Source organism: Metopolophium dirhodum, chromosome 2 (assembly GCF_019925205.1).
Source record: "Metopolophium dirhodum isolate CAU chromosome 2, ASM1992520v1, whole genome shotgun sequence".
In the NCBI taxonomy this organism is placed as follows: domain Eukaryota; kingdom Metazoa; phylum Arthropoda; class Insecta; order Hemiptera; family Aphididae; genus Metopolophium; species Metopolophium dirhodum.
In genome coordinates this window covers 21081361-21095266 of record NC_083561.1, presented here as the reverse complement: position 1 = coordinate 21095266, position 13906 = coordinate 21081361, and the positions used below count along the sequence as shown (strand labels likewise).

Genomic DNA, 13906 nt, shown 5'->3' with positions numbered 1-13906 from the left:
ATATTATTTCGGTTACTTCGGTCTGGTATCATCAAACGTGATAGCGCATGCGTTTGAACTTACTCCTACCCTCCGCTCATTCATAAGGGATAACCGCTCGAACCTCGAACTTTCATCCTTTTCGTAATTCTATCAACCCCTGAAGGCCTGATCCCTTCCTATTCATTCAATTCGTGTGTTACATGTGCGCAGGTTCAATGATAATGAATGAAAGTTCTCAATGTAAGTATGACGTTTTTTTTCATGAACGGAATTCGTGATTGGCGCGATGCACTCTCAACTCGTTCCCTTGATAAAGAATCTTGTTACTCTTTCTGAGTGACCATTGTCCATTATATCGGCTATGAGCGATGTTAAGTTACCAACGATGATCACCATAAAGTCTAAGAGTAAACCAGATGTGGATAAGGTAGCTGTCAATGGTTCCATTGATAAACGACTAGAATCCAGTTCAAACAAGTTAGAAAACGATGTAGCTCCTGTCGATCATTATACGAAGAATGGCACCTTCAACAAAGATGATTATCGTAACAAGACTACAGGATCATATTACCGAAGCAACAGAGTTTTAGTAAAGAACAGATCTTACAGTGGTGACCAAGGATTTACTTCACGTAAATATTGTGATGACATTCCTAAAAGACGAGATGAATCATTTGACTCCAGATCCATGTATTATTCCAATTATCGTAATGGTAAGAAATTAATAACTGTTGTAACCTATTAACTTTGTTGAGGTTGAAATTAATTGATAATTTATAGATTATTATTATAATACAACCACAATTCAGATCATGAATTATTCTTAATTTTTTTTTTGTTAACGTAATGATACGATGAAAAATTATCACTTCATATTATACTTTTTGAATTTAACTAGTTGTAATATTTATATTAAAATATATTCTGTTTATACCATTTGGTATATTTATGTATTACAATACTGGCAGTTAAATCAATTAACTTGTTGATCAGTGATCACATAACTAGATAGATTAGTAATATTATTTCAATGTTTTGTTCAAATAAAACATAATAAGCGAAGTAGCTTTCATTTATATTTCATCTACCTATGTAGGCATGACATTAAAATGTATACAGTTAACTAATATATTTTATTAATTTTGTCACCTTATTGTGAAATAGGTATACATTATTAACACTTATCCACTAATTACTTTATTTATTTTTCGTATACTTGAACATTTAAATATAGTTAAAACTCAATTAACTCTTTGTTTTCGCCTTAAACAAAAAAAAAACAACTTCTCTTTTACCTCTTTTACTTCCGTAAAATATAGAACATTTCTGCTCAAAAAGCTCGAGCCTCGAAGAAACAAAAGAAGATGATGGAATATTTTGTTCAGTATTTTTGAATGAAATATGAAATTTGTACACACATTGTAAAATATATACGTTTAATTTATTGACAATAACTGTCATAGTCCCAGTCCTGACAGTGACAGTTAATTGAATTTCTACTGTACCAATATAGTAGTAGTCTTACAAAAACATATAGGTAGATACTATAAAACAACTTTTAAAATATTCAATATTGAGTTATTAACGTACCTATTGTTTTTATAATTTTAATAAATTATTGAGTTATTGTTTGCAATTTAAATATTTTAGATTCTGAGCGAAGAGATGAATATATTGATTTTACAATGATGTGTTTGAAAAGAGACAAAAAAGTGCTTGGATTTTCTTCAACAGTAACTTTTCTGATAGGAAAGTGAATCTAGTTGGTACTTTGGGGGGTAAAAAGTAAAAATGTCCCAGTAGTTTTCAAAAGCGACATCAAAAACAAAAGAAAAATTAAGGAAAAACGGGAATTTTTACGCAAAATCTGTTTTGAGAAAATCGATTTCGGTTTTTGGTGTAACTCTAAAACAAAAGACCGTAGCTACATGAAATGTCAACTGAATGTTTATAATAGAATTTTCTATACACCATAACATTTTCCAAATATTTTGACTTATTTTGAGCTGTTTACGGACATTTTCAGTTTCCATTTTTTTTAGGTTTTTTTCTATAATTATCAATAAAATTTTATTTGTTGGTTGAAAAAGCTTGAAAATTTAATAGAAGGCTCTTAGGTTATTGTTTCAAAGGCAGATGAAAAAAATTAAAAATCCTTAGTCACAGTTTTTATTATAAGCATTTAAAGTTCAAATCTTGACAAAATACAGAAAAATCACAAAAATTACCAAATTATTTTGAGTTGAGAATTCGTAAAAATTTTTCTTTTTAAATCTAAGATTTGAAAATTTAATACAAGAAAGTCAAATTTAAATTTTTATGAGCGTTTAAAATTCATATTTTTACATTTGATATTTACTCGATTTCTCATGTAACGATTTTGCTATTTAGTTGTTATTCAAAAACGAATAACTAGATACATGAAAATTGTACTGAATGCTTATATTTTCATTTTCTATACACCATACAATTTTGAAAATATTTTGACTCTTTTTGAGATGTTTATGGACATTATCAGTTTTCAATTTTTTTAGTTTTTTTAATGTAAGGCTCCTTTATAAGCATTTAAAGTTCAAATTTAGACAAAATTTATCAAATTTAATAATTATTTTGTAGTTAAAAATTTATATAATGTTCAACTTTTATAGCTAAGGATTGAAAATTTAAAACAAGGTTCCACATAAATAGGTTATAAATACATAATTATGTATTTAAAAATTTTCAAAACTAACATATTTCCAGTGGTGTATTTAGGCCGTGGCCCCCAGGTATATTGGAAGGCCACAGTTTATCATGACATTAGAAAAACAAAATTTTAATCCAACGAAATGTCCATTCTTAAGTATATAATGTTATTTTAAATACATTTATGAGTAGTAAACAATTATTATCATACATACTAAAAAAGAACTAAAAATATAGATACGTTTATAAATTAATTAATTTATTTTATTTGGTATTCAAATTATTGTTAGCAGCTATACCCATATTGATTTTTGTTTTCTTATTATTTATTATTGATATTTTTTATACTTATAAATTCGAGAAAAAAAATGAATTACCTATTATTTATTATTTATATTTCACAATTTTAGATTCATTTAGTAATAATGGACCATCTGAGGATTCAAAAATTTCAAAGATTATTAGAAAAATATTAAATGAGGAAGATACTAGAACACTTATAACATTATGCAATCAACTTCAGGTATTTATTTTATGCTAGATAGATTAATTACATTTTATAACTAGTTTATATCTATTATTGTTATTTCAATTCTTTGTTTTTATAGGAAGTTTTTGTTCTGCCTGAGAATAAAAAATATATTAGACGCTCTGTTGATAACATAGTTGAACACCTTTATGTATGTTTTCATTCAACTACAATTTCATATAATGGCAAGTGCACTGTTGCTAAATGTTTAGGAAAATTTGGACATGCTTTACAATTTGATTGTAAAAGGTATAAGAAATATAATTTGAAAATACCAAAATGTTGTTTACTAACTTCATTATATTATTTAAGGTTTATTGATTTGATGTTTATTAAGTATAATTCAGAACGTAGTAAAGAAGTTAAAACTTTGATAATGCTGGCCTTCTATGAGGTGAGTCGAAAAAAATATTATTTAATAATGAACTTGATTATAATCTAATTGAAATGTATGTTTGAAGTTATCAATGGTTGATCAGAAACGGTCTTATTTGGAAAGTTTGGCATCGGTATGTATTTTATTTGTGTGTTTAATTTTGATTAGTATTTAGATATTATCAAAAAAGTTAGGCATCCAATTATTGGTTATAACCAGGGCTTGGAACTTTATGCGCTAAAAAACAATCATATATGTGTATATGTGTATGCACTTAAAAAGTGCAAATCTATAATTATTTTACATAACTTGTAATTATATAGAAATAAACCTGGAGGCCATGAGCTCTTAGTAAAAATAAATCATTTCTTATTGAAAATAACACCATGCCATTCATAAGAAAATTACAATTAATACTCCGTATAGTATTGACAATTTGTTTGTTTTTGATTTTGTATTAAATTATAAACATAATTTACATTAATAATTAATTTAAAAAAAAAAAATAATACGCTAAAAATCTTTAATTATGCAAAATCGTATAAATTTAGTAAAATATGCAAAAATAGTCTACATATTTTTACTATACTATGTAATATGAAACAAATTTGTATCGAATCAGATTTTGAATATGCAGCTTCCTAAGAATTATGCAAATACTTGAAATTCCAAGCCCTGGTTATTAATATATTAAAATATTACATTAATACCAGTAACATATTTTAACAATATTTTACGCTTAACAAATAAATTATATTTATACCAATATACCTAAATTTGTATAAATATTTATTTTACATGTTAAAAATGTATTGTCTTAAGTAGGGTTACCTTTGATTTTAAAGTTATTCAAAACCTGCAGTGCCGACGCTAAGGGAGGACAAATGGAACATATGTCCAGGACCCGCGCGTGTTAAGGGTCCCAAGATTTTTAATTATTATCTTAATATTGTGAAACACATTGATATTTTACATTAACAAATTATAAATCTATAAATTTATTATTCTATACCTACTACACATGTATAATATTAATATTATTCCTATCATCAGTTATTTGGAAAACAGTATTTAAATTTAGCCATAGTACAAAGTAAATCGTTATCGATACGACGAAGGAGTAATATTTTAATCGCCGAGTAGGATTGTAGGAGTATACTATAATGAAATTAATAATATAAATATTTATTATCTCTATAGTTATTATTTTCTCTGTTCTTTGTTTGGAAAGGCTTAACGTGAATTGCCGTATGCCCGTATTATAGAAATTTTATTAAAAAATAAAACAATTATTTGATTATCTAATATTATATATTCGACATTTGAGTATTTGACTGCAATCCGCTTTGCCCCTTACAGTATTTTTTCAACAATTTCTGCATAATATCCTAAAAGTAAGTTATTACAATTTAGTATATAGTATAGCTGTGTTAGATAATGTGTACCTACTGCGTGCGTATCTAGTGTATCAGGATTAGTTTTGATGTATTTTATTGTCTACCACCACCACATACTTAGATATTAAATAATTTATTATTTCATTCAAACATTTTGATGAATTTTTTTATTTTTTATTGATGGTTTTATAATTTGTAATTATTAAAATTAATATAAATTAATAAAATAATAAGCCCCCACGAATTTATTAACTTATAATTTTCAACACATACATATTATTTTATTGTTTGTAAATAATTTTGTGTTAACACATTATAATAAAAAAAAAGTATAAGAATAACATAATATTATTATTTTTAATGTTTAAAATTAAAATAAAAACAGCATTTTTTTAAAAAAATCCTGATTTAAAAAAAAGCTAAAATTATGCCCTCCTCTGGGTACCTATTACCTATGTCCACTGTCCAGGGCCCCGCAATACCTAGCCCCGGCACTGAAAACCAGTTACAGTAGTCACTCGATAATTCAAAATTCAGGGGACTGAGTTAAAAATTCGATTTATAGAGGTTTTTGATTTACCGAGTGTTCGAATAATTGGTTTTCCCCTCGAAATTGAAATAAGAGAGGTGAAAAATTGTAGGTATATATTACATATTAAAGTTTAGATTAGGTATAAGGTACGATAACATTTATAAACTACAATAATATTTAACCACCGTTGTTATTATCAAGTGGCTGCTGTATATAGTTGGCAGTGTTGGGAATAGATAACTAAAAAATTATCTAGATAAGATAATTTTAACAAAATATTATCTAGATAAAAATAAAGATAACATAAATGTAATTTATCTAGATAAAGATAAATACAACAATACATTTATCTATATAAATATCATTTTTTCACACTTATTTTTTTATTGTTTTTTAGTATTTTTGTAATATTTTATTTATATTTATATCAGTATAATGACATAATATTTATAATAACAACAAATTGAGCCTTTGAAATACAGTTCTACGAAGTTAATTTTAATTTATTTTTAAAATGAATGGGGAAATAAACCTATACTTAATTAATTTTAATATGCTCATTATGGCTAGTAGAGAACGATGTAAAGTGCAAGCCCGCATGCCGGTTCTCGTATTATCGTAATATTGTCGTTGGCAATAATAACAAGAAATATATTCTTCTAATTTTATAAATAATTCATATTATATTAGAATTTTAGTAACATTGGTTTTATAATTTTTTAGGGGCACTATAATATTTATCTAAATAAGCCCATTTTTTATCTAAGCTAAACAATAGATAAATCATAACATAATTATCTAGATACTTTAAAAGATAATTTATTTCAAAAAATCTAATTTAGATAATTCCCAACACTGATAGTAGGTGTCAATTGTACTCCATTATTGAGTGGCCACTGTAATATGTTAAATTTTATTTCAATGATAAACCATTGTATACAATGAATAACAATTCTGAGGGGGAACTGTCTGTCGGCCAATATTTCAAAGAATTTATTATTGTACATTTATATTGCTGTTAGTAATATAGTAGGTTAAACTTATTTATTCTAAAACCAATTTACGTATATTATTATATAATAATAATTAAAATATTACTAGCTGTTATTAACTTAATAACAGATTTATATTATAAAAAGCTTAAAACTGTTTTAAATATTTTAAAAACTTAATTGTGTGTAGCAAATAATAATTTTAAATCCCAACACAGACTAGTATTGTTATATTTAATTTAAATATCCAATTTCAACAAAATTTGAACTTCAAATGTCTGTAAAAGAAAAATTATACTTATGTATTTTTAAAATAAAATGTATTGCCATAAGAACATCTTATAAAGAACCTTGCATTAAAGTTTCAAGCTTTATCTCTAAAATTTGAAAATGTTATTACTTTTTTACTACAAAATAATTTAAAAATTATCATGATTTTGACAAATTTTGAACTTTAAACCGGTCTGTGTATGGTAAAAGTCGAGTTTTTTTTTTCATTGAGTAGGCACTAATGGATGTATTAAAATTGAATTCAATGATAAATCATTTTTTGTGATGAAAAAAATTTTAAATTTTGGAAAATAACCAACTAGATCCATTTTTCTACATTAAAGTTTATGATCAGAGAATTTTTTCTCATGGATTAAGGACTTTGATGTCCTATTAATTCATTGCATAGAATCTAAAATTATTCAAATTTATTATTTAAAATTTTTTGAATAATACTAAAATGTTAATTTAGGCATACATTTTTATTATACCTTTGCTCCAATATTGTTAAAGTTTAAATTTTAAACTATTATAATAAATTAATGTGTCCATGCTAATCTTTTTTTTTAAATTCCAGTAAAAATGAATTATGAGAAACCTAGTATTAAATTTCACAACAAAATAACTTAGATTTTCCTGATTATTATGATTAGTAATTTTTTTTGTTTGTGACTTCTTTATATTATTTTTTAGCATATATAATATTATAATTTTCTGCCTGAAACCACTTGAAGTTGAAGATCAATGCATATTGTTTATCATATAAAAAAATATTATTGTATGTACTATGTATATCCAATACATTTATTTGCATTATTCATTTTAAACATAATTTATGATACAGTTTCTTCTGATTAAACTTTAGGAAATGTCTAATAAACAAATATACTTTTATAAGTTACCAGTAGGATGTTTTTAGTTTTAAACAATTCAACCATTTGTAATTCTTAATTTATAAAGTGAGTAATAGTATATTAATAATAACGAATGACTATTAATTTCATATTATAAATGACCTAGGTGCATAATGAGTGATTACTGTTTTTTGTCCAAAAATTGTAATGTATTATTTTTATAATACTGTAATTTAACAATAAAAACTACTCAAGAACATACATTTTTTAAATTCATTATTTCTTTTTTTATATAAGTGATTGTTGTGTTATCCGTTTTCTCTAAAATAATTTCCATTTTTGTTATTTTTATTATAATTAATAATTAGGTTCATTAATTAAGCCAACCTTTTATTTGATTTTATGTTACTTACCTCATCTAAATATTTTGCTTTTCAACTAACTTGCATACGTTTTTTTTTGGTTTTGAGCTTATACTGGAGAACATGTACTTGACTTTAGAATCAATTGATTCACCTGAATTAATTACAGTCACTGCTGATGTTGCTATAAACTTTTCCCATGTGTACTGCCGAGCTTTTGAACCTTACTTTAAGGTTAGTATTTGTGTACATATTACCAAGAATAATTATACTTAATTATAATGAATATATTTATTTATTATTATTATTATTATTTGTATTGTTGATGTTCACAGGACACAGTGGATATATTAGTTGGTTGGCACATTGATACTTCTCAGTCTACAGAAACAAATCAACGTATATCACAATGCATTTTTCGTTTATCAACTTATTGGACTGCTGACATGAGCTTCACTCTTGGCTTACTTGAACAGTTATTAGAAGATATGTCTTCAATATCTGACAGTTTTGAGGATAATATCAAAACAAAAAAACTTAGTGAAGATTTAGATAAAATTTTAGCATTTATAAGGTACTATTTCCATTTATTAAAACATACAATTATTAATGTATGTATATGTATTTTTACATTTGTTTATGCTTAGAGTATTCAGTATTGTGGCTGAAAGTGTTGGAAAACATTTAAGTCCTAAAAGTTCATCGGTTGTGTCCTGGCCTTTTTTAAGTAATGCACTAATGACTATAATAAAGACTCTGCTTAAATGTGTAGATGTTACTGTTGATGAAAATATTATTGAAGCCGGTAAAAACTATTACCTATTGTTATTTTTATTTTCATTAATTTCTAAATATTTTATAGCTAATAACTGTATTTGGTTGATTCTGGATATTCTTCAATCACAAATGCCTTCAATTAACGATTTAATGATAAAAGTCATTGAAAAAGAAATGCTACATATTGATGAGTTCAAATTAACTGTTATTGTTTCAATATTCAGAGTAATTTCAAAGGTTTGTCATTAATTATTAATCTTAAAATTGAACAAATGCCAATAAAAAAAAAAAATATTTATTTTTAATTTATTAGGTTATACGAGAAGGAAGTACAAATCTATCTAAAGAATTTGTTGAAATGTTGTTATGTGGTGATTCACACTTACGTCAATTGAGATTTTTACCATCCGTGAAATTACATGATTCAAATATAGCACTTTACCAAAGTTTATTAAGTATGAAAAATGTTTCTCTGGTGCTCATAGTTTACAGGTATTTTGTTTTATAATAAGAATAATATTGTTATACATTTTTTAAAATTTATTGCCAAATAATATAATTTGAATCTTAAAAATAACATTATGTTTTTTTGTAGGTATATCACAGGAGATTTGGAAAAAGCTTGCCAAACATTAGACCCTAATCTGCCATCATTTTGTGTTGATAATCCATTTAAAGACATCGAATATACACTTGAAGAAGCATCTATTGTTGTTCATATAATTTTGAAAAGTCTAACAGTTATTGGTACAATTTATATATTTTAATATATGATTTAAAATGAATTTAATTTTTGTATTTTGTAATAAAGTTAAATTATTTTTTTCCCCTAAATAGCCAATGACAGTAATTCTATTATTGGTATGTGGGCACTACAACCAAGTATTTTTGAACTATTATCTACAAAGTTAGATCCAACTATTATCAAAATGAATGACCCTCTGCGTTTTTCATTAATGTTCTTGTTATATTCTCATTGTAAAAAGTAAGAACATATTTAAACTTAAATTAATAAAATTATGTATTTGATTTTTAAAAATTGTATCTAGTTTCTACTTGACCATACATTATTAACAAACAAGTTTATTTTATTATTTTACAGTTCGATTCTAATTTATTTTATGTAATTATTTAATTCTACTTCCAATTTTTTTAGGCATAACAATTTTGTTGCAAGTAGCCGATTAGTGACAGCTGGAAGAACAAGTGAAAAGTCTCAGCAAAACGTAGAAATTAATTCTCATAAGAGTGGAAACCTTGTGAAAATCTTAAATATCTTTGAAAAATATTTGAAAATGGTATTTTTTATTATATTATATAGGAATATCCTACACAAAGCATTAATACATATTTACCTAATAAAATAAATTATAATTTTTAGAATGTAAATGTGGATTGTAAGCTATTAGTTTTGAAATGGATATATGAATTACTGATGCACGCTGATAGTGCTAGTTACTTGAACATAATTTTACTTTCACCAGAAATGATTAATATTGTGCGTTCTTTAATATATGTAGCACTAAAGCGTAATGAAATTTCTTTATTTGATGGCATAGCGCAAATATTAAATATTGTTCTGGGAAACCCTACATTCTGCCAGTCGAAGGTAATTAAAAATTATATATTCAGATATGTTTATATTTTAATTGTATTGTTTTGATTGCAGCCACTTATAGTTGTTGACATTTTAGACTTATGTCTTTCATGCATCAATCTTACAGAACATGATATTAGCAAACAATTCTATGCCTTAATTCATAAAATATCCCTGATTACTGTTTTACAAAATGTATCAATCTGTTCGCTGGTAAGTATTACACTAGAAATTATAAAAAAAACATATTTAACTTGTGTCTTATTTATTGTATATTTGGTTTTATTTTAAACAAAAAAATTAACTTACTTTTCTGTATTTTATATTTTTGCATAAATAGAAAAACAAAAGCAAATTTAATAAGAAAATCAATCAAATGATGAGTTCCCATATGAGAAGAAAAGCTGTTGTTACATTAAAAACTGAGTATTTCAAAAATTATATGTGTGAAATGATTGAACCTAATAGCAATAATAAGTAAATAAATAATAATTTTTTTATTGGATATTTTTAATTATAAAATGTTTTGTTTGTATTTTTCTAGTGATTCTACCACCCATTGGTTATTAGATGTAGTAAACAGTTGTTCTTTTGACATTGATAGTGGCGAAACTGAACTTTTATCTCATGCTCAACACTGTCGTGTTCTATTATATTTTTGGATCAACTGGGAGGCAGCTAATTTTTGTGTTATAAATCGTCTTCGTACTCCATTTGGAAAGCCTAATTCTACTTTTAGAGCCATTGAAGGTATTATATATCAAATAACACATTTTAAGTATTTTCATTTATTTCACCAATAATACAAATATATTTTTAATTTTGTAGGTGGAATTAAAATTTGGGCACGAGATTCAATATTAGCATTAAATGATGATACAAAAGTTAAAAACACAGAAGGAAAATTAAATAATCTTAGATATACTAGAAATTTAGTGGCATTCATAGAATGTTTAGAGAAATCTGTTTGCAATGCTATTGATGGTACTGCAACTGCTCTACCAACTGCACAAAAAGTAAGTGTTTAAAAATTTAGATAAGACTAGCAGTTTTATTTTAATATCTTTAAACTTGAATTTCATCTTTAAAGAAAAAGTGTTTAATATAGGTCTTTTTTTGTACATTTTTTTATTATAAGAACACTAAATAGTGATGGGTTCAAATCCAGCCTTAGTTAGTTGTTAAAACTAAGCAAATACATTTTATATTCTGAAAGGAGCAATGATTGTATTTATTTGTTTACAATAACGTGTGTTGTTTTTCCTAACTAAAGACAATTTTTGTCTCAAATGTTGTGATATTAGTTACAAGTTAAAATTTTTTGGCCAATAAATAAAATATTCCAATTTATTACATACATTTTTTATATATTTTTTAGCCGGTTAGACATTTTTTTCATACAAATCGTAATACTTGTTATGAATGGAATTCAACAATACGCAGTGCAATGCTTGCTGTATCCTTAAATTCTGGTCTTAGCTCTTCAGCTATTCGTCATGGTCAATATTTAGTTCATCATTTATCAAAACAGAGCGAATTTCCAGTTAAGGAGTTTATTTTAGCTATAATTCAATTAGCTTGGGCTTATTGTAAACTTAAAGAATCAGATTGCATTCGTGGGCTTTATGAGTGGTCTAAAGAAGTTGCTCACATGAAACTTCCATTTTTGAATATACTTGCTGATCAGGCTAGTGGAAAGTAAGTTGGAAAATAATTTTCTGGTTAATCAATTATTTTACTTAAATATCAATAATTTTAAAGATTTGAAGAAGCAGCCGAATCATATATGAATTTGCTTACTACAAGCTCAGATCAAATAATAATATACCTTAAAGGTGGAGGAGGTTCAATTAATAATATTGAAGGTCCTTTAGAAGTTTTACAAAAATTCATCATTGAACAAGTATATAATAGAATTATTTTTAAATTAAGTTTATATATTTTCAAAACAAGAGAAGATACAAACCAAAATATGCAACCTATTTCTCTACTTAACTTTTAAAATATTAAGTATTAACACTTGTTATTTTCAGTTAAAAGAATGTTATATGTCAATTTGTGACTGGAAACCATTAATGGATTGGTCACAAAATGAAGAAAATCTTATACCATCAATTGCAAAAGATAAATATTTTTGGCAAAATGTAAGGATCTGGTGCTTATTAAAAAATAATGCTTATAATAAATACTATTTTACTATTTTTTATTTAGAGATATGTCTCTGCTAATGATTTGCAAATTGTTAATGATGTCGAAGAAGGAAATTACAGTTGTATTGATGATTTAGTTAATTGGTCCATTGATAAAAATGCTAAAATAGTAAAAACAAACTGGAATTGCTATGATCTTATAAACCAAATTAAAAGTCGGCTGATGTATGTTGTATTGAAAATGAATATTTCTAAAGGAAAATTAGATACGTATGTAACATAAAAATATATTTTATATAAATATTTTATTGGTAAAAACATTTTGGATATTTTATTTTAGTGAAAACAAATTAATTGTTGAAGACTGTCGAGAAGTAGTACAGAATCTTCTTCAAGAAAGTTTAACAGACAGTCTTTTGGAGTACACACAAGAAGTATCTGTCCTATCTTATGCAATAAACTCACTCTTAGAAAACAGCCCTATACTATTTAATTTAGTATGTTTTTAATTAGAAAAAAATGTATTTTAACTAGTTATTTTATACATTTTTTTTTATTTTTCTATACAGGTTAATGATATAAGTAATAAATCAGTAAGATCTAATTTACTATGTCAGTCATTGTTGTGGAGTAAACTTCTAGAAAATCAAATGTCAGAATATGAACACAATATTCAACAAATAAATAAACCAAAATCTGACACATCAATATTATATTTAAAGGTAATATTCAAATTATTTAAATTAAAATTAGTCAAAATTAACCTTAAAATATTTTATCATTTAATTTGCAGTTGGCTCATGTAGCCCGCAAAGAAGGCAATGTAAACCTTGCTACACGAGGAATGCTTCAATACTTACGATCAAATAGAGCATATGATTTTATAAATCTACCGTCTATGGGAAACAAATCTGAATCTATTTCATGTATGCTACAACAGATTGGAGAACTTCTTGTGGATGATACAAATGCATCACAATGGCCAAATAATCATGCTTTAGTAGTTAGGCAGTTCTCTAAACTTGTCCATCAGTAATACAAATAAATTAAATGCTTAAAAATATAAATGTACTGGATTATTATTATTTTTGTTTTTAGTTGTGTCTCACAAGAACTGGGGATAGAAATGTGCATGAAATCGGCATTTAAGTTATTAGAACAAGCACAATTCATGAATGACAATGATCTTAAAGAAGATAGTTCTCGAATGTTAATTACATTAGGAAAATGGTTAAATTGTGGAAATAATATTCCTGACAAAACTCTTATTAAGTCATCTATTGAAAAATCTGATATTTTATTGAATTTTTCAAATGAAAATTTATCAAAAACTAGCCAGTTAATTCGTGAAGTCATAAGTATATATTTATTTATATTTTATATTTAAATAATGTTTTTTAAAA

General features: G+C 25.3%; 1 protein-coding gene across 1 annotated transcript in view; it reads left to right on the top strand.

Annotated features, from left to right (window-relative positions):
* Positions 1-64: 64 nt before the first annotated feature.
* The window catches only part of LOC132938207 (serine/threonine-protein kinase SMG1), a 30804-nt gene continuing 16962 nt past the window's right edge, over positions 65-13906 (top strand). The window contains exons 1-26 of the mRNA XM_061004908.1: positions 65-695; positions 3078-3190; positions 3276-3445; positions 3509-3590; positions 3658-3705; positions 8088-8213; positions 8315-8553; positions 8627-8784; positions 8842-8993; positions 9070-9248; positions 9352-9503; positions 9594-9741; positions 9913-10054; positions 10138-10365; positions 10426-10566; positions 10694-10830; positions 10898-11103; positions 11182-11369; positions 11732-12051; positions 12115-12256; positions 12387-12497; positions 12565-12773; positions 12844-13000; positions 13073-13225; positions 13297-13535; positions 13602-13861. Of these exons, the coding sequence (XP_060860891.1) occupies positions 344-695; positions 3078-3190; positions 3276-3445; positions 3509-3590; positions 3658-3705; positions 8088-8213; positions 8315-8553; positions 8627-8784; positions 8842-8993; positions 9070-9248; positions 9352-9503; positions 9594-9741; positions 9913-10054; positions 10138-10365; positions 10426-10566; positions 10694-10830; positions 10898-11103; positions 11182-11369; positions 11732-12051; positions 12115-12256; positions 12387-12497; positions 12565-12773; positions 12844-13000; positions 13073-13225; positions 13297-13535; positions 13602-13861 (4552 nt within the window). The 5' untranslated portion in view covers positions 65-343. The remainder of the gene's footprint in view (positions 696-3077; positions 3191-3275; positions 3446-3508; positions 3591-3657; positions 3706-8087; positions 8214-8314; positions 8554-8626; positions 8785-8841; positions 8994-9069; positions 9249-9351; positions 9504-9593; positions 9742-9912; positions 10055-10137; positions 10366-10425; positions 10567-10693; positions 10831-10897; positions 11104-11181; positions 11370-11731; positions 12052-12114; positions 12257-12386; positions 12498-12564; positions 12774-12843; positions 13001-13072; positions 13226-13296; positions 13536-13601; positions 13862-13906) is intronic.